General features: G+C 42.6%; 1 protein-coding gene across 3 annotated transcripts in view; it reads right to left on the bottom strand.

Annotated features, from left to right (window-relative positions):
- Positions 1 to 27,260, bottom strand: part of PSIP1 (PC4 and SRSF1 interacting protein 1) — a 47,580-nt gene extending 20,320 nt beyond the window's left edge. For 2 of the 3 annotated variants that reach the window (XM_055123888.1, XM_055123887.1), the window contains exons 1-5: positions 27,049 to 27,255; positions 26,258 to 26,478; positions 22,832 to 22,908; positions 4,345 to 4,483; positions 898 to 1,002 (exon numbers count right to left, since the gene is read on the bottom strand). In XM_055123888.1, the coding sequence (XP_054979863.1) occupies positions 898 to 1,002; positions 4,345 to 4,483; positions 22,832 to 22,908; positions 26,258 to 26,329 (393 nt within the window). In that variant the 5' untranslated portion in view covers positions 26,330 to 26,478; positions 27,049 to 27,255. Of the gene's footprint in view, positions 1 to 897; positions 1,003 to 4,344; positions 4,484 to 22,831; positions 22,909 to 26,257; positions 26,479 to 27,048 lie in introns of all 3 variants that reach the window. The other variant, XM_055123886.1, reaches the window with a different exon arrangement.
- Positions 27,261 to 27,559: the final 299 nt, after the last annotated feature.

Raw genomic sequence — 27,559 nt, 5'->3', positions numbered from 1 at the left:
GCACGCATTAGGCCCTGAGCTAGACTGCAAGCATACCCCCTGAGCATTGGTCAGAGAGGCAGTGACAGTCTTCCAACACCATCAGGATGGCCTCTAATACCACTCTGCCAATATAGCCCCACTTCACTTTATCAGAGTAACCCCAGATGAATCACTGAAGTGTCAGGTCTGCTCAGGTGAGTATGATACACTCACCCCTTATGTACAGCTTTGGAGCTATTTCCCCACCACAAAAGATATAAAGGAAAAACAAAAAATACTGAGCATAATGCACTCATAATACAGCTGGACCTCTTATTTTGTACAACAATATAATTTCAAATAAGAACATTCATGCACCTCTAAGATTAAAGAACTATTTTGATTGTTTTTTTTTTCTTTTTTTTGGGTCACACCTGGCGATGCACAGGGATTACTCCTGGCTGTGCACTCAGGAACCACCCCTGGCGGTGCTCAGGGGACCATATGGGATGCTGGAATTCAAACGTGGGTCAGTCACGTGCAAGGCAAACGCCCTACCCGCTGTGCTATCATTCCAACCCCCTAAAGAACTATTCTGAAATACTATATTTAACTTAGAAATAAGCCTTAAATATTTTCTCATTTATTATTCAACTACTTTAAAGAGTACTTTCTGGGGCTGGAGTGATAGCACAGTGGGAAGGACATTTGCCTTGCAGGTGGTCAACTTGGGTTTAATTCCCAGCATCCTATATGGTCCCCTAAGCACTGCCAGGAGTGATTCCTGAATGCAGAGCCAGGAGTAACTAAACTCTGAGCACTGCTGGGTGTGACCCAAAAAGAAAGAAGAAGAAAAAAAAAGAATACTTTCTACTTATTTTACCATTTGTCTTATGTAAAAAATTATTCTCGCATTCTAAACCCATCTAAACATACCTCATTACTGGCTTTCTCTTCAAGGTCAGTATCTTCCTTTGAAACACTTGTTTCTTTTTCTTCAACTTCAACATCAGATGATGCATTTGACTGTTTAGCTGATGCCTATAAATAAAAAATAAAATTGAAAATAAGGTTTTACCCCAACTTAAAACTTAAAAACTTCCCAGTTGAAAATCAAAATCCATTTTACAGGACATAAATAGTCTGACTTCCACTTCACTCAATACTTAATTTATGTCATTTTAAAATAAATACTATTAAATCAAAGGATTTATCATACTGCAGTTAAATGAATATAAGCACAGAGGATTTTTTTTTTTGGGGGGGGTCACACCTGGCGATGCACAGGGGTTACTCCTGGCTCTTCACTCAGGAATTACCCCTGGCGGTGCTCAGGGGACCATATGGGATGCTGGGATTAGAACCCGGGTCGGCCGCGTGCAAGGCAAACGCCCTATCCGCTGTGCTATCGCTCCAACTCCCACAGAGGATTTTTAAGTCTACTATTATTTTAAGTCCACTGAGGGTTTATAATCCTGCAGCTAAATGAATATAAGCACAGAGGATAAAACAGTGACACAGAAGTGCAATTACAAACATTTTTCTGACAATCACATCCATACAAAGTTGTTAAAATAGCACTTTGTATAGGTAAAACAGCCAACACTGATCAATTTATGAAGTAATCTAGAGACCAACATACCTGTATGTGCTCTATCACAGGCTTTTAGCAAATGATATCTATAACGTTTACTTTTATTTATATATACATGTGTGTGTCTACAGCTTTTAGTCTTTGATCTTATCACAAACTTCCTTTCTTTTTTCCTTTTTGGGTCACACCCAGAGATGCTCAAGAGTTACTCCTGGATCAGGAATTACTCCTGGCAGTGCTTGGGGAACGATATGGGATGCTGGGGATTGAGCCCTGGTTGGCCGCATACAAGGCAATCACCCTCCCCACTGGACTATTGCTCTGGCCCAAACTTCATTTATTTTAAAAGCAGATTCATGAGACCCAAACCTAAGTGACTCTGATTAAAAAGGCTATGAGTCTAATCATCATCATTAAATATTAAAAGTACTCCCAGTAATTTAAACAGGGGACTTCATCTCCCTAGATTTTCAAAATATCAACCTAAGACGAGCAAGAGGCAACTCAGTCTTCACTAGAAGCTGTGGGGACAGAAGCAGTCGCGTGAGCCCTGAGCGAGTTTCTAGGAGGCAACTGAGCAGGATTCAAAAACCCATGCAACTCTGCTAAACCCCACCCACGGGTTAGAAAGGCGAACGGAGTGGCTTTTCCAGCAGCCAGTTATAGGCTCCCAATATAACCTATAAGATCCATTTCCAGAGTTAGAAGTTAAATAGTTACAAAGGAACACCAAAAGGAAGGGAATATCCTAGAAGGGGAAAGAAGTGTTCACCACCCACAGGCTGCCACAGGCACTATGGAAAGAGAGCAGAAAACAACCAGGAGGAGGGGAGGGAGACAGGATCCCTGAAGCCCCTACATGGAATACCCACATACAAAATCTCTCTGAAAAAAGAATTCAGAGAAGGAATTGTGAGGAAGTTCAATGAGTTCAAAGGAAAGTGGAACGGACATACAATAAAATACAGGAATACATGTGAGCAACAGTGGAATGGACAGGCAATAAAATACAGGAGGAAATTAGAGCAGAAATAGGAAAACAACAAACAGAAATGTCATCAATAAAAAACTCTGGTAGATGAAATGAAAAACTAATTGGGTGCCCTCAACTGTAAGATGACAACAGCTAAAGATAGAATTAGCAAGCTTGAAGATGCTCTCCAGAAAGCATACAGGCAACAACAGAAGATGGAAAAAGACCTCAAAATAGCTCAAGGTCAGGTAAGAGACATAAGGGATGAATTCAAAAGGAACAACATAAGAATCATTGATGTCTCAGAGGGACAGGAAGGCAAGCCCAATGAGGTAGTAATAGTTAAAGAAATCATCCAGGTTGTCACTGGAAGATGGAGTTGACTATAGGTTTCCAAGCTAACTGAAACCATGTACCCTTTTAGGTATTTCTTTTGGCAAGTCTTTTAAACTTTAAACTCTTTCCATTTTTGTAAAAAGAGGCAATTTAAATACTCTCCATTACCATAAAGTTTGAACAAAATCTAACAAAATACAACAAAATGTAAGATCTACAGAAGGTCTCTACATTATAGTCAACTTCTACCTTGTAAGTTTGATTATCACTGCTTTACCCAAATCCAGGAAAGTGTTGCTGAAGATGATCTGGGTTAGAAACCCAAGAGTTCATCAAACCCACAAAAAACAATTGTATTTTTAAGGGAAGAAAATGATCGATTGCCTTCTAAAAATTTGACTGTGAAATTCCAAGTATATGTGGTGAAAAAAAATCACACAGATATTAAACAGGTAGAAACAGGAAACCATGACATTGAAGGACAATGAAGACCATAAAGGCACAATCACAAAACACATGATCCAAGTGAGGTTACGGAATACAGAAGCAATTCAATCACTCTGAAATCCCATGATATAGTAAGGCAATGATGATGGGCAATCATTCATCCAATTCTTATATTTATTCAACAATTGTTTATTAAATATTTAGTCTTCCCCAAACACTTTACAGTGCTGACACATATAGGACATACAACACTTTACTCTTAGGGACAGTAGTTAATGAATGGCACTGAAGTTCAGGTGCAATTCTAAGTACCATAACAAATTCACAGTGGAACTGAAAGACTTGAGATCACCTAATTTAGCAAGGAACATTAATGTTACAAATGGAAATTAATGTTACAAACAGAAAACAATGTTATAAACAGAAAAGGAACTGAAAAGTGTTCAAGATGAGGAAAAGAAACTAAAAAAAAAATTAAGATTTCAGAATAGCAAATAACAAAATTTCCAATCTGTTACTATGTCCTTGTTTAGATTTATTCATATTCCCCCTGCCACCAGCTCAATTAGTAAAAAAGAATAAGCTCTAGACACATAAAAAACAGAATCAAAGGATTAAAACTGCTCTTCAAGATATCAAAAACAAGAAGAATAATTTGCGTAGGGTTATAAATATATTCTTCACTTAACCCATGAGGTCTATAATTTGAACATACTCAGATTTTAGCTATTGTAAGACAAACACACACCCTTCAAGGGGAAAAAAAATGTGTGCTTAATAGTACACATGGCTTTAATTTCAATGATTAAACAAACTTTCAGCCAGAAGTTAAAAACGCATATTTTCCAGTTTTCTGAACTCTTTTAACTATGCAGGTACTTTTCATCAAGTCACTCAAAAAACAAGGACTAAGTTTGAATTTCAAAAGGGAAATTTAATCTGAAAAATCACAATTTTCTTAATTTTCCTACTACAGTTAAAATAGTCATTCCCTCAAGAATAAGAAACTACAAAATTATATGCAATGACTTACCTGTTGACTTGAAAATTTCACTTTTGGATTGTTATCTATCTCCCATAAACCTTCATTAAAGCCTTTTCGTTTATTTGGTTTGCCATACTTTTCTTTATTTTCGGAATAAGGAAATATATCCTTTGGGCCTAAAAAAGCACTACAAAGGGAGAGAAAACAAAATGTAAATTCATAGCAATAAAATACAGTTACTAAATAATAATACCCCATGAAATGATTACCCATTTTTAACCTTGATGCATTATTTTAAAGTCTTACAGATACAAATATATTTCTACTTCATTTCAAAGAATTTCATTAAATGCACAAGCTCCTAGATTTATAGTCCTATTAAAAAAAAAAAGTTGCACAGTATCTTAAGGCCACTGAACTGTACACTAAAAGCACTGTCGTAGGGGCCGGAGCGATAGCACAGCGGGTAGGGCGTTTGCCTTGCACGCGGCCGACCCGGGTTCGATCCCCGGCATCCCATATGGTCCCCCAAGCACCGCCAGGAGTAGTTCCTGAGTGCAAAGCCAGGAGTAACCCCTGAGCATCGCTGGGTGTGACCCAAAAAGCAAAAAAAAAAAAAAAAATAAAATAAAAAAATAAAAGCACTGTCGTAGCACTGTCGTCCCGCTGTTCATGATTTGTTTAAGCGGGCATCAGTAACATCTCCACTGTGAGACTTGTTACTGTTTTTGGCATATCGAATATGCCATGGGTAGCTTGCCAGGCTCTGCTGTGTGGAAGGCTCAGTGGCATGCCAGGCTCTCCAAGAGGGACATAGGCCATGTGCAAGGAAAACGCCCTACCTGCTATGGTATCGCTCCAGTCCATTTGAGTTGGAACAGTACACTTAAAAACTGTACAAATTGAGATGGCAGGTCCAAAGTGGCCAAATAGAAAAAACGTGTTTACTACTTCCTACTAGAATTATAGCAACTCTGCACTACAATTCAAATTAATCTACAAACACAGAAACAGGAAACATTGATGAAGAAAGCTTTCATAACAAAGGAATCCAAAAGGATCAGACACACACTTCTGCCAAGAAACCCCATCAGAGGGAACTACCTACAATCAGAAAGATTTCTAAGGAATGAAAATGATCAAAAGGGTTGGGGGGGGAGGAGGTAAATTTGCAAAACATCTGGCACCCCATCCTACTATCCCAATGGTTTTTGTTGTTTTGTTAGTGGGCGGGGTGCAGGAAAGAAGGACCATACCTGTCTTATTCCTGGCTCTGTGCTTAGGGGCCACTCCTGGTGGGCTCAGGGGACCATACGTAGTGCCAGGGACACAATCCAGGCCAGCATATAAGGCAAGCACCCTACCATCCACGGTAACTATCACTTCAGCCCCAATCCCATACTTTCAACACAGAAACTAAAGCAAGAAACTACAAGGTCCAAGTACGTCAACACCATATGTTGATCTTTTCCAATTCTGCAGAGATGCAGGTGGCGACCATATTATGTCCCTTTTTTCCTTAACAACGGTCCTTGGGGGCAAGTCACTGAGGGGAATACCCACCCTTTCCTTGCAAATATCTGTGCCAGCTAGAGGCAGACACGATCACGTGGGCTTCCATCTAACAAGCAGAACCAGTGACCAGACCCCATCTGTCAGTAAACTAGCCACACCCCTGCAAACAGAGCTGTGCTGAACTCCCAGAAGAGAATCAGCAAAGGAAACCCACCACCAGGCTGCTTGGCACCCTGCCACTCCCTACATCTGTGCCACCAACAGGTGGGACTGAGACCCCAGCCATCCTCTTTGAATTGATTCCATCGAGATACCCCTGTCACGGCCTTGATCCCGAGTCCAATTCAGTGGCAGCACAGGGCCCAGGCACTGATGGCCTGAATGCCCACACCACTGTCAGGAAAACTCCACTTGGCCAGGCCAGCTACTCAGCAGCACAAGTCCTATCAGTTCCCAAGTCCAGCTAACAGACCCTTCCCCTCTTTTTCTTTTCTAATATTCATTTCTTCCCAATCCTTGTTTACGATACTCTTAGTAATAGCGTTTCAGTGATACAATACTGCAGCCCCACACCCACCACCAGATCATCCGCTTCTTAGTTCTATAGGCAGATGCCTCTGTGGTCTTGAACATAGCCTTGACAACAAGCTGAGAACTCCTAGCAGCGCAAAGCTACATAAGCTGAAGAAAACATGAAGTCCTTAGTGTGGCTCACTAGAATGACATCAAATGGGGAGACTTCACGAAAACAGAAAGATTCAAAGACTGACGTATGGAAGTTTGAAAAATGCAAACCCAAATAATACTAAAGAATACAGGAACAGACTGGCCCCTCTCCCCGCCCTGATGAGACCCCAAGTTGCCGCCCACAAACAGCTCCATTGGCTCCTGAACGGCCATGATCCTAGAGGCACACAAACCAATATCAGAACCCAGTGGCTTCTGGCAGAAATCCCTCCGGGTTTAATTACTAAAATACCAGAAATCCAAAATTGCGCGTCCACAACATTATATACTCTTCATTATCAGCAATAGAAAACAAATTATCTAATGATGCCTTTTCGGCAGGTCTGATTGTTGGGGGGAAATTCCAAATAATAATGGTGGGTCTTCCGTCGAAAAACTGAATGAAATCCAAGTAGAGAGAAAGTGGAAATCATCACCCACAGAGGCAGGGGGAGGGTTGGGAAGAGGGTATACTGGGGTTCTTGGTGGTGGAACATGTGCACTGGTGAAGGGATGGGTGTTTGATCATTGTATGACCAAGACTTAAACCTGAAAGCTTTATAACTGTTCTCATGGTGATTCAATTTTTAAAAAAAAAGTACACAATAAGAACAAAAATAAAGAATACAGGAACAAAACCAAGAAGCTCAAGAGCAGAATGAGAGCAAAAGCTGAAGCAATGAGCTTGAAGGTGATAGTAGAAACCAGACAAAAATACCAGGAAATGAGATTGCTTTACAAAAAAATATTTAAGACAATAAGCATACAATTTATGAGATACCAAGAGGAATAACATTTGCTTTAAGAAAGGGTACTAGGAAAAACTGTTAAGAATTTTCCTTCAAAGAGAAAAGGGGGAAGACAGAGCAATGAATATCCAACTCAGAGTTTTACACTTACAAGTACTCTGCCACGGATCTACATTTTTAATCCATCAGAATACTTACTGGAATAAACAGCTGAATTTTCCCTAAGCCAAGTGTCAAACACCCAGAATTCAGGAAGTTTCAAATAAATTCAGAGACCCAGCAAGCTACTGAGAGTAACTTGCCCGCACGGCAGAGCCTGGCAAGCTACCCGTCGAGCATTCGATATGCAAAAAAAAAAAAAAAAAAAACCCAGTAACAACAAGTCTTTTAATGGAGCCATTACTGATGCCTGCTCAAGCAAATTGATGAGCAAGGGGATGGCAGTGACAGTGACTATAATTAAAAACTAAGGAAAATTCTAAACCCAGAAGAAAAGCAACCCCCTAGTTACAAAGGAACCCCCTAGAGAGTATCAACAGGTTTCTCAAAAGAAATCCTACAGGCCAGAAAGAAGTGGCATGATGGATACAAAATACTAAAGAGAAAACAATTCCAACCAAGAATGTTTTACCAAATGTCTGGAGCAGTAGCACAAAGGGCAGGGTATTTGCCTTGTACACTGCTGACCTGGGTTAGATTCCCAGCATCCCACATGGTTTCCTGATCCAAGAGTAACCCCTGAGTGCATGAGCCAGGAGTAACCCCTGTGCATCGCCGGGTGTGACCCCAAAAGAAAAAAAAATTCTACTCAACTAGGCTATCATTCAAATTAAAGAATTAAAAATGTTTTTCTGCGCCAGAGCAAGTACAGCTTGAGAGCCTGTCTTACACACAGACGACCTGGGTCTGATCTCCATCACCACATATGGTTCCCCACTCCCTGTCAGAGTGACCCCTGAGCACTGCTAGGTGTCCCCAAAGAAAAACAAAAAAAAAGGTTTTTATACAAGTTAAAGGAATTCATAACCACTAATCAGTAATTTCAGAAATATATAGGGTTCGCCTATAAAAGGAAAAGAAACCTCACTAGAAAGCAAGAAAATACCTTAAAACATAAATCATGGGAAAGAAGAGGAAAAAAAATTGGAGATTTCTTCTCAAGATTAGAGAAGAAATCTATTAGCTCCATTCTGCTGAATTTAGAGCACCTGCTCTAAATCCACCACTTCCAGGACTCTGCCTCTTCTAAGAAACTGAAACATCATCCTCCGACCCCCCCCCCACACACACACACAGAGTAGTGGGCTCGGGTATAACAAAGGGGATAATTTTTCCCCTTCCCTGGGATAATTTTTCCCCTTCCCTCGAAGGAACTAGGGAGGGAACTTACCTTTTCTGTTGTTTTTGTTGAAAAGAGCACTGTGAGCAAGTAAATTTGGTACAGAGAATTCTTACTTTCAGATACCGTATTTCTCCAGTCTAGTTATTTTTCAGTTAAAATAATGTAGGATCCCTCAGGTTATCTATTTTTACCTTGGATACGTTATGCAGTTAGTAGTCCAAAAAGTAAGTTCATTTTATTCACACTTTAAGGTTTATTTTCACAGGAATCACTCATGATTCTTCTGTGGTTTGGAGGGAGGTCTACAAGTAAGATCTTCAATTTCATTTCTCCGAGGGGGAGCATCGCCTCTCCCAGCAATGCTGACAGACTACTCTGTGGCTCTGCGCACAGGGGTCACTCTATCACAGCTCAGGAGACCACACAAGGGAAGCAAACAACACCAGTACTCTTCAGTCACTTCAGTTTCACTTTTGATACAGATAATCTCTCTTCCCCTCTCAATCTACCTCCCACGGAGGACAGGAGACCAGGAGATCAGTAGTTTTCAACCTTTTATACCTGTGCATGGGTGGCTAAGAATACAGCTCTACTATATCCTCAGTCTTCCATTCCACCCTCTTTCAGTCTAATTTTATTGACCTTTGCAAAAAACAAAAACAAAAACAAAAACCTCACCTTCATTGATGAGACAGGTTTTGATTCTGACTTCTATCTTTGAATATCCTGTGCCATTTTTATTTTAAATAAGACTTTACTCTGCTATTTATTCTCTAGATCGTATTTTTGAACCAGACCCAGAGATGGTTGGGCGGCTACTCCCACCTGGACATGTGCTGTTGGGGCTTGAACTCTGGGCACCAGCATGTAAAGCATGTACTCTGCATCCTCAAAGCCTGAGCATTAAAATTACATGGTTACGTTTGGCTGAATACTGCAGAGTAGCCCACCAGCCCCTTAAAAATTGCTTAGGAGCCTAAAAGTAAAAGGGCAACTGTATTAAACAACACACTTAAATGCACCCCAAAGATAATTTTATTTCAAAATACTGTAAGGGGGAGGCTGGTATAGAAACATAGATGACCTGCCTTGAGCATATAAAATCCTGGGTTCCATCTCTGGCATCACAAATAAGAAAAAAAAAAAAGTCATTTGATGTATCACTCAACATATGAAACACTGTCAGTCACTTAATAATAATGAAGGCACTGTTATTATGTTACTGCATCTGTACATACCTACACACATAACTTAATGTTGCTACTATTTTGCACTGGGAATGGAGCCCAGAATCTCCTACCCAGGACATGTGCTCATTGAGCTACATCCCTGCCCTCTCCATATATACACTTTCTGGATATAATATTATGAATTAAGATTTTAACTCTAGAAGGCTGCAGCGAAAGTAGACAGGACACTGGCCTTGCAAACAGCCTACCCAGGCTTCATCCTCAGCACCACATATGCCCCCTTGAGCCCCTCCAGGAGTGAGTAATCCCTGAGCACAGAGCAGGAGTTAAGCCCTGGGCACCAGCCAGGTATGGTCTAGAAACAAAAAAGATCTTGACTACATTCACCGAAGGAATTAGACTCCTTAAATAGATTGCTCATTTATATATTTAACACTCCAATTCTGTACGCATGGAGCCAGAATGGAGCCATGGTGGACACTCAGTGAACAAGTCATTGCTTCCAGAGGAGAACACAGCATAGATTTCCTGGGAGCCTGTGGTCACACCAATTTTGCCAACCAATAGATTGTTTTTTTGTGTTTTTGTGTAAATACACCTTACTTTATACTGGCAATTCATTGTCACTGACAGTTTATTAACACATACTCTTCCATCCTGCACCCAGGACACTAAATAGCACTTTACCACTACACTTGAAGGGTCTTATAAGATATATAATAAACAAAAAGCACTGAAATGCAAAATTCAAGGCATTATACTTGAAAAAAAAAAACACCATAGTTTGACAGATGAAAACGAGGCAAACCACTGTCTTATTCAGCCTCACCAAGCAATACTGCATAAGTGACCTGTATTTTTCCACATGGAATACAAATATAACCACAAAGACGTGGATACTGGAACAAAGTACAAATAAATTTTAGTGCATGGGCACAATGACAAACACAGCATTTAGAAATGATGATGCAATTGTTGTGTATATGTACCTTTATATATTTAGATACATTCTCCAGAACAGACACCTCTCTGTTAGCTAACACTGAAGTTTTATTCAATTCTACAAAGGCAGATGAACTGTAGGTATTACTTTTTTTTTGCCACAATGACTGATATGCAGTATTTTTCAAAAAAAAAAAAGCAATTTGCTATTAGTTTTCTCTACAATTTAAAATTAGTAGGTAAATATTGGGCTGGAGTGATAGCAGAGCGGTATGGCATTCGCCTTTCACGCGGATGACCCGTGTTCGATTCCTCCGCCCCTCTCGGAGAGCCTGGCAAGCTACCGAGAGTATTGCGCCCACACAGCAGAGCCTGGCAAGCTACCTGTGTGGCATATTGGATATGCCAAACACAGTAACAATAAGTCTCACAATGAGAGACGTTACTGGTGGCCGCTCGAACAAATCGATGAGCAATGGGATAACAGTGACAGTGACAGGTAAATATCACAAGAATTATACACGTGGGGCTGGGGCTGGAGTGATAGTACAGGGGGAGGGTATTTGCCTGGCACACGGCCAACTCGGGTTCAAGTCCCAGCATCCCATATGGTCCCCTAAGAACCGCCAGGAGTAATTCCTGAGTGCAGAGCCAGGAGTAACCCCTGTGCATCGCCAGGTGTGACCCCCCCAAAAAAAATTACAAATGTGGGGTTCAGAATAATTGGAATAAGAGAGCCTGACTTGAATGGATATTGTCACAAGTTCAAATGCCAGGATTCCCACCAATGCAAAGCACTGTCAGGTCAATTCTGTGATCCTTGGCACTTCAAGCAACACTGCTACACTGCAGTCATGTTTATAAATACCACAAAAGGGGTGCAAGCCCTACTCAGTACTGAAATTTAAAGAGTAAGTGGACAGGAAGTATAACTTCTAGCAAGCACAAATACAAGTATCACAGTGAACCAAAATTTCTGTGCCTCAACTGAAAGTGCCACCCCCCACCTCATGGTTTTATGTTTGATGTCCAAACACAACGAAAGGAATGTAAACACAACCTTACACACAACCCCTGCACAATAGTGAGGCATGTGTGCAACCCCCAGCAATGGCTACATAAACAAGGAGAAAAGGGGATTTTCTTAAGTTAAACCTCTGTGTTCTAAGGTTTTAAATTAAGGAGTTTTTTAAATTAAAACTTAGGGGCCACAGTTATAGTTCAGCAGGTAGTGGTCTGCCTTGCACGCAGCCAACTCAACATTCTATATGGATCCCCAATACTCCCTTATGGTCCCTCGAGCCCCACCAGGAATGATCCCTAAGCACAGAGCCACGAATAAACACTGAGCACCAGCCGAAGCAAACAACAAAAATAAACATTAGGAATTTAACTGTAACATTCCAGTTTTCTTTTTAAAAGATTTTTATAGCTTTTTATCTTTTGAGAAACTTTTAAATTTTAATAGCTTTTAAAAATCTTTATTCTAAAAGAATAAAGATAAGTTTTAATTAAAAGTAAATGAATTCAGGGGTTCAGAGGGTATGGTGCTGGCAGCAGGTCAACCTGTAGCTGTGGGGCAAGTGCATCAGCAGCCTGATGGTGCCTTCAGACTTTTCAGATTTCCAGATACCGCAAAATTGCTGCTGTGCCTTTGGCCAGACCCGAACAACTTGGGGCCTAGTTTACAAAAAAATTAAATGGCCAAAAGTTAGGTATGCAGGAGACACACCCACAAACCACCTCCGGCTCAGTTATATAAGCTCATTCATTGGCCTTATTTCAAAGACCCATAAATCTCAAAAGAGATCAAAATACACAGTTAGGGCCTGTAGCACAGAGGCAGGAACCCGTGCTGAGAGCTCCAGGCCCGCTTGGATCAGGACTGGGCCTCGTTCCCCCAGGTCTCCAGTTTTCCAGCAGCTTGGCAGTCACACCCCAAACTGCCCCCAGAGCCATGTAATCTCATCAACAACCAAGACCCAGGGACTATAAACTAAAACTTCCACCAGGCTAATTCACCGGGACGCCCCAGAGGGGGACAGGTGAGAGCCCCCCACCCCAAGGGACCCAGCTCCGGCAGCCAAAAACCTCTACAACCCAACCGCCGCCACGCACTCAGGCCAAGCCTCACACATGAGTGAAGTCCTGCGGAATCCATCCAGGTAATGAGGAACTTTGTGACCTTGGACTCTGGGCTCGATGGAACCAGGAGCGGAAGTCCTCTGCCCACTTTCCCCCAGTCTTCAGTGATCCAGGGGTCATGCCCAGAAGCCACCTCCTGCCGGCGCCAGATAATCTCACCATCAGCCACCGTCCAGATCACACGACTGCTTCTCCCTCATAGCCATGCCACAAGTCTCCATGCCAGGCTGTTTCACACAGGGCGCCCCGGGGGGTGGGGGGGAGCCCTCCTGGCCCCAAGGGACCCAGCCCCGGCAGCCACAACTCAACCACCGCCATGCTCAAGACCGCTCCCCACGTGCTTGGGTCAAGCCTCACATAAGTAAACATATTCCTGGACCAAAAGCGGCCACAAATACACATCATAAAACACTCCCTACCCATTCTCCATAATTACCACACCACAACTGATGAGGTTCAGATAGTAGGCAACAAATCATAGGATATATATATGCATATATACATATTTCCAGGTATATATCAAAGCGCATATATACATACTTCCAGATATATTTATCTCAAAGCTCACATCACCCAAACTTTAACAACATGTTGGTATCCTATAGAATGTCTTAATGGCTCCTGCCAAAATAGAACAATCTTCACACTGTTTCCTATATGAACACTTTTATGTAAGCATGTTCAGCAGTTCCTCATAACAGATAATATGAAATATATTCTTTCAGTTGTGTTTTTGGAAAGGGATTGGGGTTTGGAAAGGAAACATCCTCAATTTGGTGATGGGAAGGTGCAACAGTGGTGGGATTGGTATTTGAATACTGAATGTAATCAAACGTTGTGAACTAAATTATAAAATTTAAAAAATTAAAAATGGAAAAAAAAGTAATATGGAGTTCATGCCCAGTTCAATCAGCTTCATCATGGCTGAATAAATAGCAGTGCTCCTATATTGTAAAAAAAAAAAAAAAGTAAATGAGTTCAGTAGAAAAGCACTTGCCTTTCACAAAGAAGCCAACATCTCTTTAATCCCAGCACCACAAAAATAAGGCAGAGAGTTCTATATAAATATAACCACTACATCAAAGTCAGCTTTATCATTGTTTATAGTCAGGAATACTCATTATATTCATGTATTTTCATTGTATGTCAACTAAGGCACAATTAAATTGTTATCTCAATCCAAAGAAATTTGAACTATACAAGGTATCTTTCACTCCTGAAACCACACAATGCCCCTTACACAACCATTCTTTTTTCCTTTTGAGTGCCTAAGTTTGGCTGTAGGTCCTCACACAATTGGCAGATGAATGCTCTACCATGAAGCTATATCCTACACATAAACAGTTTCAAACTGTTAACAAATGACTTAACTGTCCACCGATAGATAATAAAGTACTCTAATGTGAATAAAAACTTCAACACAAATTCTCTCTCCTACAATTCCACAAAAATAACTCAACACCAAAGAAGGTAAAAGACAACAGGAATTTATGTTAGAAAAAAAATTTTAAACCACCAACATTAGGAATTTTTAAGAATTACTCTAAATCTAAAAACTATTCAAGAGAAAACTGATTCTAATCAGACATAATTTAATACACAAAGGTTTGACAATTAAATATGCATGATAATTTTTTCTCCTTAAAAAAACTCTCATACTTTGCAAGGTAATATAAGCATAAAAATGATAATGCACAGAAATCTTAATAGGACAAATTTAGCCCAAAACAACCTTTAAAAACTGTCAAAACATTTATTGTTTAATCTCTACTAAAGCAATAGAAAAGTACAATACTAATATTTAGTAAAATGTCATTTATTAAAACCTTAGAACACTGAAGTTAAGGTGTTTCATTTCTTTGCAAAATACTTAAGAGTAGGTTGGAAAAAGCTTACCTTCTTCCAATTATTTAACTTATAATATGGAGTGAGCATATTTTCTAACTCTTGTTAAATCATACTCCACTGTCTGATCAACTTCCACTATTTTACCAACTGCACACCCTATGTGATGAAGTATCTTAAATTTTTTTTTTGGTGGCTGTGATATCTTCACCTTTTTATCAATTTTCTTCGTTTATGTTGATAAGCTTTTGCCTTCAGCAGCTTCCTCTGCCTGCCTGCAAAGTTCCACTCTCCAAACACAAGTCTTCACAACCAACCCCATTCAAATTCAATTCAAATTACATCTCTAATAGTTTCTTTGCTATACTTTAACTTTTGTTAGAGAACTCCCCATTTTTAAAAAATGTAACCTGGATGTGTATAAGTTAGAGAAAATGAGTAAATACTTATACACATTTAACTGTCTATGCACTGAATAACAGATGCATGAGGCTGAATCAGAACAGACTTCAAATCATGACAAATGTTAATTTACATCATGATCTGGATTGAAGAGCTAGCAGCAAATGATGTGGTTTATGCAACTATTAGTCCCAGAGTAAGTGAAATATAAACTAAATTGGTAATAGGTTATTTTAACTAAACCAGGAGAACCAAAATTCACATATAAATTATGCAAAGCTAAGGACCGCCCACAATTTTATCTCTTCTTAATTTTTTTTCAGCTTTCTGGTTTTTGGATTTTTGGGGGAGCCACACCCGGGTGCTCGGCTTACTCCTGGCTTTGTGTTCAGGAATCACTCCTAGCAGGGCTGAGAAATGTGGTCTTGGAGATCAATCCTGGGTCAGTCATGTGCCAAGTCAAGTTCCCTACCCACTTTACTATATATAGCTCTGGACCCAGTTTCTGAGTTTTTGTTTACATGGGTTTTAGTTTTGGGCTCTTGGGTCACATCCCAGCAGTGCACAGGAACTACTCCCAGCTCTGTGCTTGGGAACAAAAGGACGTTGTTGGAATCAAACCTGGGCCTTCTGAACGGACGACATGTGGCTTAACCCATTGAGTTCACTCTCCAGTCCTGTTACAAGAGTTTAAGAACAAGAATTCACACCAGAGTGGAAGAGGGAAAAACAAGGAGAGCGGGGAAGGGTAAAGGAAGTCTGCTCTATTAGTAATAAAGTCCCAGTTAATTCCACCTGAAGTAAAGGCATTAAGGAACTCTTACTCGCTGCTTTCTCATTAGCTGAATCTATATGGTTTTTTCAGCATGCACCTCACCTAAAAGGGATGCAAAGCTCAAGAGCACCACAATCTGATGTGCAATCCCTGGAGGGCTCCACAGTCAGGCATGTGTACAGCCTCAATCATCATAACATCACCCATGAAACAAAGGGAATGTGGGGGAGTAAAGAGATTTTTTTTAAAACCCTTAAGAAAAAAATGGTGCAGGGCCAGAGACAATACCGCCGATAGGCTGCTTGCTTTGCACATAGCCAATGTGGGTTTAATCCCAGGTATACACTATGGTGCCGAGTCCACCAGGAGTGATCCCTGAGCACAGAGCAGAAGTAAACCCTGAGCATATTTAATAATTCTGAATGTCTGTTTTGGTTTTAGCAATGCAGGGATCAAACCTAGGGCCTCACGCAGGCAAGACAAGCACCCTTGGCTGAGACACAACCTTGGTCCCAACAATTACTTAACACTACAAACTATTTCAGTAAACAGTTATTCAAAAATTACTGTCAGAAGCTGGAGCTATAGTACAATGTACTACAGCTGGAGCTATAGTACAATTTGCCTTGCACACGGCCAGCCTGGTTCAATCTTCAGTATCCCATATGTTCCCCGAGCACAGCCAGGAGTAATTCCTGAGTGCAAAGCCAGAAGTAACCACTACACACACTATGCATCGCCGGGTATGACTCCCCACACCCCCAAAAAATTACTGTCTACAACTGGACCATTTCTATATGAAATTTTAAATAACAATGTAATAATGCAGCTATAGGGGCTGGAGTGATAGCACAGCGGGTAGGGCGTTTGCCTTGCACGCGGCCAACCCGGGTTCGATTCCCAGCATCCCATATGGTCCCCCAGCACTGCCAGGAGTGATTCCTGAGTGCAAAGCCAGGAGTAACCCCTGAGCATCGCCGGGTGTGACCCAAAAAAGCAAAAAAAAAAAAAAAAAAAAAAAAAAAATGCAGCTATAATAAACATTGCTCAATCTTTGCAAAGATCTTCATAGCATGTTATGTTCAACTACTGGGTCAAAGTGGGCTGGAGCCATAGCACAGCAGGTAGGGCCTTTGCCTTGTACGTGGCCGACCCGGGTTCGATTCCTCCGTCCCTCTCAGAGAGTCCGGCAAGCTACCCATGGCATATTCAATATGCCAAAAACAGTAACAAGAAGTCTCACTATGAAGATGTTAGTGGTGCCCTAGAGTAAATCAATGAACAACAGGACAACAGTGCTACAGTGCTACTGGGTCAAAGTATATAGGTTTAGGGGCTAGAGCAATAGCACAGCGGGTAAGGCGTTCGCCTTGCACGCAGCCGACCTGGGTTCAATTCCCAGCATCCATATGGTCCCCCGAGCACTGCCAGGAGAAATTCCAGAATGCAAGGCCAGGAGTAACCCCTGTGCATTGCCAGGTGTGACCCCCCCCCAAAAAAAGTATATAGGTTTAAAATTAAGAAGCCCCACAATATCATAACAGACAGAAATCTACCAAATTATCACATACTAATTATGGGACAGGATGGAGGTGTCAGCTAAGCCTATGGCTTGAGCCCTGAACTAGCTGGCTGAGTTGAAAGTATCACTGGACAGACTCCGGGGACCCCTGAGCATTATCTTGGGGTGCCCCCCCCAAAAAAAACCTTACCTCCAAATTCAGGCTACTATCACAGTTTAGTGAATAGGATCCAGATTAGTTTTTAGCTGTCATTATTCTCCCATAAGAACACGTGACTATTTTATAATGGCATATAAATTTCAAATAAAATATATCAAAACAACAGTCTTAGGGACCAGGAAAGGGTGCTTTCTCTGCACACAGGAGTCCAGAGTGCTGTCCCTGACACACAGTCTCCCCAACACTGCCATAACCAACTCCCAGAGTTTCCCCTGAGCACCACCAGGTGTGGTCCCAAACACCCCAGCAGGTATAAGGGTTGTTTCTAAAAGTGAGATGTACTTTTATGCTCCTTTTGCATGGAACTGTTTATGCTGTTTTAAATAGAAGTTTTCTTGTGCCAAGGATAAAATCCTAGACCTCACTCATACTAGATAACCAAGGGTCAAACCCAGGGCTTCACATTTACTAAACAGTTTATCTCTGACCTACATACCAAGTCCCTGTTTTAACATTTTTAAGATTTAAAAAAAGTATGCATTAATTTAAACTAAGTTACCCACCTAATTCCAAAGCTGAAAGGAAATTTAGGGATAACCAAGTACTTTTGGTGGGGTAAGTACATACATAGTAATGCTCAGGGCTTACTCCCTGTGTGCTTAGAGGACTAAATGAGTTGCCAGGAAACAAACTGGGTTGGGTACGTGCAAGGCAAACTCCACCTGTACCATCTCTCCATCCCCAATTCATTTTTAAAGGTTTAAAAATTAAGGGTTAGGGGCTGGAGCAATAGCACAGCCGGTAGGGCATTTGCCTTGCATGCGGCCGATCCGGGTTCGATTCCCAACATCCCGTATGGTCCCCTGAGCACTTCCAGGGGTGATTCCTGAGTGCAGAGCCAAGAGTAACCTCTGTGAATCGCTAGGTGTGACCCCCCCCCCAAAAAAAAATAAGGGTTAGAAAGAGTTACTGACTGGAAAATTTACCAATGGAAAACTTCCGAAGACTCAAAGCTAATATAAAAACATAATAGTGAATTGATTACAATAATTTTTGGGGGGGGGGGGCTTTTGGGGTTACTCCTGGTTCTGCACTCAATAATCACTCCTGGGGAGCTGCTCCACAGCTTAGAAGCGGGCCTCACACACTGGGGGAAAAGGCAGCTCAGACAGAGAAGGGACCACCAAGTAAAGGGTGCTTGGAGGACCCACTCGGGATAGGAGATGTGTGCTGAAGGTAGACTATAGACCGAATATGATGGTCACTTAAATGCCTGTACTGCAAACCACAACACCCAAAGGAGGAGAGAGAGTAAAAGGAAATGAATGTGCATGCCACAGAGGTGGTGGAGGGTGGGGGGAATGGGGTGGGAGTGGTGGGAGGGAGACTGGGAACATCAGTGGTGAATGGGCACTGGTGGAGGGATGGGTACTCGATCATTTTAAGACTGAAACGTAAGCACAAAAGTTTGTTAAGTCTGTAAGTCTATATTTGGACCTCACGGTATAATTCTAAGGCTTAACAACTTCCTCAACAAAAGGAAAACAAAGAATCTGAGACAAGGTATTATCTATCTGGTAGTTGTGTGAGCAGACTGAGATAAATACAAAATAACCTCTTGGGGCTGGAGCGGTAGCACAGCGGGTAAGGCGTTTGCCTTGCAAGCGGCCGACCCAGGTTCGATTCCCAGCATCCCATATGGTCCCCTGAGCACCGCCAGGGGTAATTCCTGAGTGCACTGCCAGGTGTGACCCAAAAAGCAAGAAAAAAAAAAGTACAAAATAGCCTCCTATACACCCTTACCAACATTAAAGGAATCAGTATTATCAGTATTAAAGATTTCAGGACACTTGGTTTCAGGACAGGAAAATAACATGATCTGGTTGAGATATAGAGATTATTTTGAATAAGAACAGAAGAAACCGATACCAAATAGAGTAAAGACACTATGGACAATTGTTTAATTGGAGATTTATACAGAGTTTAACTGGAGAGGGGAAGAGAAAGATTGGAAAGATCAAAATGCACTATAAAGAATCCAGACTGATGTGAAAAAGAGAAGAACAACAAGATTTCCAGTTCCAGTAAGCAACACCGGTTCCACGTTACTCTTATTGGAAGACTATTTTGAGGGCCAGAGAAACAGAGCAGCGGCCTGGAGTGCCTGCACTGCCAGCATATGATCACAAGCTCAGATTTCCAGTGTCCTACAAGCACCAAGCAAACTCCTGGCAGCTCTGCTGTCTCCAATCCCCAAGCAATTTCCAGCTGTGCTGCAGCCAGGTGTGTACAAGCACAAAAAGGGGTGTGACCCCAATGAGCACACAAACTTTAAAAAGGTGTGCGAACCCCACAGCCAGGAAGTCCAACCCTTGATCATTATCTGTGTGAGTTCCACAGTGGCACCCCGTAATGAGCACCAGAATCTGCATGGTTTAACTACGAGTTCAACCCTGGCAAGCATGAGTACAAGCATCTCAAGTAAAGAAAAGCAAACCTTAGTGGGCACCAGTCTGATGTGCACCCCTTGGAGAGCTAAACAAAGCCCTGGGTTTGAGCATAGCATCCCACTGGACATGAGCAACACCAGAAGAAACTGTCAGCACCGAGGGGCTGCAGAGACTGTATAGCAGGTGGGGCACTCGCCTTGTACGCAGCAGACCAGGGTTCTATCCACAGCATCCCAATCCCATATGGTCCCCTGAGCACCGCCAGGAGTGATTCCTGAGCGCTGAGTCAGGTGGGGATCCCCAAAAGAGAAACTCTCAGAAGTAGCCCCTTATACTCCCAAACCACCACACCCGCAAAAAAGTTTTAAATGTTTAAGACAACCTGGTAGGTGAACACAACTGGTAGTCTCACAACATACTGTCAATATTCAAATCTTGACTGCAGGTTGTACTTCAGAAAAGAATGAAGTTGTGGTCCCCTGAGCAGAGAGCCAGGAGTAGCCCCTAAGCACTGCCAAGTTTAAAACTGCCAAAAAAAGCTAACAATGAAAAAACAATCTATAAACCAGTTATGAATTCATTTTCCAAATTCCCATTCTCTTCCCACCCCCCCTAACTCCAGGCTACTAATAACCTACTTAATGACCAATTCAAATTGAAATGTTTTTTAAAAAAATAGAAAAAAGCAGTTTCAACTCTTGATGGGGCAGAGGGAAGTAAACAATCATCAGAAATAAAAATTCTGTTTTTAAGTACAAAAAGTCACCAGACTATGGGCCAGAGTGATAGCACAGCGGGTAGGACATTTGCCTTGCACATGGCCGACCTGGGTTCAATCCCCGGCATCCCATATGGTCCCCCCAAGCAAGCACCGCCAGGAGTAATCCCTGAGCAATGCTGGGTGTGGCAAAAAAAAAAAAAAAGCCACCAGACTAATATACAGCCACACTGCCTTTCCAAAGATGAAAAACAGGGACAGAGCAATGTGAGATCAACTTCTGGGCCTTGAAAACAGCTTGAGGTATTCCACCCCCTCTTCCCCACCCCCCCTAAATTATTTGTTGGGAGGGATTTGGGAGATACCTGGGGTTCTCAGGGGTTACTCCTGGCAATGCTTGGGGAACCATAGAGATACTGGGCATTGAACCCAGGCCAGCTGTGTACAGGACAAGCGCCCTAACCTGCTGTACTATCTCTCCAGCCCTATAAAACTAAATTTTCAAATGTAGAATACATCTAAACCCAACTTAAACTGGAGATCAATTCTACACTTAAAACAGTAAAGAAAATTATGTGGTAACTAACAGACAAGAGTCCAGAATTGGCAAATCTAGACAGTAAACTAACAGCTAAGGAGTACAAAACTATACTAAGCCCTGCTAAATCATAGGGGTTTTCTTTGTTTTGGTTTGGGTTTTTCTGCAGTGTCCCAGGGATCAAACACAAAGCCTTGGCACATACTCTACATCTGAGCCACATTACAGGCCAAACTATGCAGAGGTGAACTAGCTGTAAATTAGATTACAATAAAGAAAGCTGTTTATAAGGAAATTATATAAAAGTCCATACATCAGCAAAGCAACTACCATAATCTAATTATTGTTGGGGGGTACCACACCCAGAAATCCCCTAGGGCCCCCCTTCTGCACCTGCCCTCCAGCCCTTTCAGCCATAATCTGTCCCCTGATTACAGTAACAATTCTATTCCTCCTGGGTCCAGGTAAACCAGTCAAGTTTACCCAAACTACTCTAAACTTCAAAAATCACTGGCTGTATAGTACATATAAGATAAACTTTCAAGTTTATAGAATATTATTTTCCAAGATTAATGCGACAGTCCCTGAAGTCTTACGCAACTAGAAATTCCAACATGCCATTGCCAGGTAAATAGTTTGTTAGTCAAGCACTGGCCTTCCAAGTTTGAGGCCCTGGACTCAATCCCCCAAAAAAGCAATAACTGTGTTAATATAGAAATTTTGTTTTGAATATGCTCTCCATACCAGTTCTCTGCCCATATGGCCACTGGTGACAGCAAAGCGGGTACTTTAACTCTTGGAATGATATGTACATTGAGGGAACTACTCAGATTTTTTTTTTTCCATTTCTGACAATATACTGTTTATAGGGGCACACATCACAAATCCTATAGACAGGCTGTGCTTATAAATAAGCATTTATCATACTAAACGTTAATAGTGAATGCCTTGGTAAAATTTATTTGCTTAGAGAAGCATTTTTTAAAGTGGATGGTAAGGGGGGGGGTGTTGGGGGTGGAGTAAATTCCAACAATCTAAGTGGTTAATAGTAGCCTCCGGAGCAACAGAGAGGGTGCTTTCAATTTGCTTAAAAGAATGAAGATTTCCAGCACAAGATTTACCCCCTGAAAAAGGGACCATTGGCCAGGTAGGTCAGGAGTTCAGGTACCTCTAGTTTTAGAGGTTTACAACAGTTTCCTTTTATGATTTTTTATAATTAAGAAAACACCTATTACAATATGAGTTAAACCCACAATATCTTAGTTTTTCTACCTTGGGAAAATGGCTCAATGGCACATGTTTTTCATGAAACAGGCCCCAAAAATCAAACAAAAATTAATTTGGAGGGAAGAAAAAACAGATGACTTTTTCCAAAGTTGATTCAAAGATGATTCTAAACTTTCTCAATAGTTTACTATTTTCCTTTTGAATTAATTGCTACTTGTTTCTCATTCTGCATCCAATGTTCCAGACAAAATTAACTGGTTTGTTTGCTTTGAGAGCTAAAAGGACTTACGTCTCATGAGTTCCAAAAAAGAAAATGGGCAGTTTGTTTGTGGGTGGTTTTACAGCTCCATCGGGAACTTCATCTACCTGAAAGAGCAGAAAAATTAAAACATCTTAAGTCATACAGAATTCAACATAGCAGAAACACCTGGAAACAAGACAACCAAAATAACACAATGTAAAGTTGACCTGTTTTAATAGATCTGAGTTTTTATAGGTCACAACTAAAAAGGCTTGGAAAACCAACTACATCTCAACTATTTTGGTAGCAAAACTTGGACCTACATTGGCCATCATTTCTATTATGTACCTAAAGTTTCTACTGATGCTTCTCTGCAGAAACAGACTTGGCTATCCCAGACACAACCAGGGCAAAATTAAGTACCAACATTACCTTTCTAAAATCCCAAAATTCTAATTTTTAAACACATCTAACTTAATCACTTCAGATAAAGAACTTTGATTTTCTTCCAAAAAATCCAAAATCTTTCTGCTGGAGATTTAAAAATAAATGAATAATGCAAAAGCAAACATTAATAGTTTAAAGCAGCATTTCTCAATAACTGAAACACATTATGAAAAGATCCTGTATCTACAAGACTGAATCACAGATTACGTATCCAGTGCTCATTTCTCTTTTTAAGGGGCTGGGAGTGGCACACCTGGCGGTGCTCAGAGCTTACTACTGGCTCTGCATTCAGGGATCAATCCTGGTGCACTCGGGGGAGCATATGGGTACCAGGAATTGAACTGGGGTTGACCTCGTGTAAGGCAAGTGTCCTATCCACTCTACTTTTACTATCTCTCCAGCCACTCACTTATCTTTCAATTTCCTAATTAAGTTATCAGGTGCTATTATGCAATATATCATTGAAGATTTACAATACTTATCCTTCGCCTTATCATTAAAGGAAAAGCAGATCTAAGTGTTAAAAACACCAGAATATCTAGCCAGAATCTACAAACAATTCTAGTGCCAAGTACAGCACCTGGGTCAGCTTCGCACAAGCTCCTTCCCCACTGTACTATGCCTCCAGCCCCTCACAGTATCTTTTTTATTTCACAATTTTCATCTTTCTGTAGACTAAATAAAAGTCTACTCTCCTGCTCACAAGAGAAGTCTTGCTCAATTTCAGGCACATTTGAATTACACACCAGATGACAGACACTACTAAAGGAGCAAACTTTCAGATTACCTAATCACCTATGAATCAATTCCCCTACAGAAGACCAGTGCATGAAGAATGATCTGATTGGTAGTCGGAAGGTTTCCGACACCAACATCACCCAAGCACTTATGGGTATTTGACTTCCTCACCTCTGATTATGCCTGTTGCTTTAACTTTGTGAGAAACACACCCTGCAAGTCTTCCCCAGGAACTGCAAAATATTTTGAGACCACAAGGGATATTTTCTATCACACCATCATATGCTTCTGCTAGCAAATAACCTTTTATTTCTGCTAGCAAAAAGTCTGTGCAAATGTCTAGCACCTAAAGTTTAGTAAATGTCCATCACTAAAACAAATTTTTTTTTTTGGTTTTGGTGCCAAAACAGGCAGTGCTCAGGGCTCATCCTGTCCTGGCTCTAGGCTCAGGATCATCACTGGTGGGGCTGGGGGGTACCAGGTGCAGTGCGGGGATCTAATCCATGTTGGCTGCAGTCAGGATGAGCATCACGCCCATCTCTCTAGGCCCTCCAAAAAATATTTTAAGTTGTCTTTTAAGACATTATTAGTACTAGATTACCAGAATGTGCAAGGCCTTTAAAGGAATTAATGATATTTGGGGTATCTAGACAGAAAATGTTAAGATGAAAACAATAAAAATCATCACCTCAGCTCTCTCTAGACCTTATGACAGACAACTGAATACAGATGAATCACGTAACCTCAGATTCTCAGGCACTTCTAAATTTACTAAACCACCACCAACAAACCTAGGCGCCAAGTCGGCCAGCTTCTTTCTTTTTTGTTTGGGGGGCACACCCGTGCTGCTCAGGGCTTACTCATGGCTCTGTACTCAGGGATCAAACCAGAGTCAGCCACAGCAAGGCAAGCACCTTAACTGCTGTACTATCCTCTCCTGCCCTTTCCCTATTCTCAAATTTTTAAGTACTAAATGCATTTTAAGTACCTATTGATAAGGACCCTGGGAGGTATAAAGATATTTACTTTATGACTACTTGCCCTGAAGAATCTGACATTTTATTTGGAGGTCAAACCATAAGAAATTATCACAAAAGAAAATTTGTGTTATAAAGAATTATCATTGAATTCTGTTCAAATACAATTCCCTCTGAAAAGGTAGGCCAAATGAGGGGAACACATCCAGTCTGAAGAAAACCTACATACCTAAGTCTATAAACAAAAAATTACAACAATGAATATTTTATACTTGTAGAGCACTCAGAACTCATCCCATAATTCCCTAACCAGTAGGTATTTTTCCTCCCAGTGGACTTATGACAAACATTCTTCAAAGAACAAATCAGTGGTAACTGTAATTTTGTAATATCACTTTTATATTTGAGATCTTGAAGTTATTCAAGTCTATAAATCTTTGTTTAGGTCCTATCACTAATGGAACCGGAGTCTTACCATTAACTAAAAAACAGACTTTCTGAAAATTGTGTAGGGCTTTAGACAGTCTTTATTCCTGAATATCATAAAAAAAAAAAATTCCTGGGTACTTCATCAAAGTCTCTGTACCAATAACCACGATCCCTCAATTCAGGGTCCATACCTTTTAGCTCTGGGAATCAAAGCAGCAATTTTCTCAAGGTCATAAAGGCAAATTTTCTCAATAAGGAGATAAAAATCAGCTTCTTGACACATCTCTGGCACTAACTCTTGAAATCTTTTAAAAGGTCTGATTCTAAATCCAAAGACATCAAGTGCAAAATCATCCCCAAACCACTATTAACCAAATTCAAAGTCTCTCCGAGCGTTTGCATATGATTTACATGCATTCTATTGATAGTTTGCATTTTACTGAAAAGGACTGTCAATGTTTCATGCATCAAAAAAAAAAAAAACCCACACATAAAGCCCAAGCTTGATCATTATCTCCATCTTTCAATGGAATGGTAACTTGCATCTCTAAGTATTTACTCTTCTGCAGACCTGTCAAACTCTTGCCGAAAACAAATCCTTAGGGAAATAAGTAGGACCACCTGGATCACAAAGCCACGGGAGATTACCGCTGTTCCCCACTACACCCGCCCCCGCGCCCCCCCCCCGTACACACACCCCCAAATAAAAAGCTAAAATGAAAGGTCAGGTTACAGCTAAGGCCCATAAGGAACGCGAGGGGGAGAAAGGACACGAACGAAAGAAATAAATAAAAAATCAAATCAGAGTCAGGCAGGGTAGGGCAGTAGGCCGGAGGGAGGGCGCAGCGCTAAAAGGCGAAGGCGAAGGCTCAAAATCACTTACTCGAGCTGGCCAATGAGGGTACCCTTTCATCTTGGCGAAGATGAGGTCTCCCGGTTTGAAATCGCGTGTCATATTTCGGGGGCGAGGCGGGGGGTCCGAAGCCCGGGGAGGAGGAGGAGGAGGTGCGGCGGGGCGGACGGCGAGGGGGCGTACCGGAGTGCAGGCTCCCCGGGCAGCCAGAGGGAGAGGATGCCTGAGGGGTGGGGGGGGTCCCAAAGCGCCTGCAACGGAGAGCACCGAGGGCGGTTAAAGCGAAGAAACCCGAAGGGAGGGGCCGGAGAAGGGGGGGGTGTGGGGAGGGGGAGGGGCGGGGAGGGGTGCGATGGGAGGGGGGGCACAGTCGCCTCCCGCTCCTCCCCTCCCGCCCCCCGCTGGACGCGGCCTCCGCAGCCCTCCAAGCTGCCCCTCCAGGTCCTGCAGGTCCGCCGCTCCAGGACGCAAAAGCCGCCGCCACCTGAGGCGGAGATGCTGCTTAGCCCCCAGGCCCCCTCCCCTCCCGCCCCGCTACCCCTGGAGCCCCAGGAGGGAGGGGGGCTTTTTCCTTTTTTTTTTTTTTAGAGGTGGGGGTGGGGGGAGGAGGGGAAAAATTTAAAGGATGGCCATTAAAAAAAGGGCGGGGGGAGTGTCCCCGTTCCAAGCACACACCACCGCTCCCCTAAGGTGCCTTCCAGAGCGCCGCAGCCCCGGGCCGCCCCCTCGGCTCCCGGGCGGGCCGCGGCCACTTCTCGGCTTCAGCCAGGAGCGAGGCCACCGAAGGGGGGGGCGGGGCGAGCCGCCCGCCGCCCGCTCACCTGCCGGGGCCGCGGGCGCTCAGGCTGCGGTTGCGGGCCAGCCGCCCGTGCCCGCGTCCACGCAAGCCACCTGCGCCACCAGCTGCCGCAGAGGCGTCTCAACGGCCCCGAATCGCAACCGCCGCCGCCGCCGCCGCTGCCGCTGCCGCCGCCGTCGCTGCGCTGCTCCCGCGCGGCTCCCGCTCGGCGCCCGCTAGCACTGGGGCGGCACCAAGTGCCCGCCGGACGAGGGGGGATCGCTCAGCCCGGGCCCGAGGCGCGGGGGGTCCCGGGAGGAACTCGGACGAGCCGAGCGCCCTCGCCCGAGGCGTGGAAGGGAAACTGCGGCGTGCCGACGGCCGGGGAGGCCGGTACGGAAGAACAAAGGCGTGGGGGAAAGTCGCCCGGCCCGCCGCGGCTCCCCCCTGCGGTCTGCGGAGTGGTCGCGCCCGGCCCGCCCCTGCTGGCTGCTCTGCGTGTGTGTATTTGTATGAGTACTGTATGTAAAAGGCGGGGAGGGAGGAAACGATTG

Source organism: Sorex araneus, chromosome 1 (genome assembly GCF_027595985.1).
Source record: "Sorex araneus isolate mSorAra2 chromosome 1, mSorAra2.pri, whole genome shotgun sequence".
NCBI lineage: Eukaryota > Metazoa > Chordata > Mammalia > Eulipotyphla > Soricidae > Sorex > Sorex araneus.
Note: the sequence above shows the minus strand (reverse complement) of the source record. Positions and strands in the feature narration are given on the sequence as shown.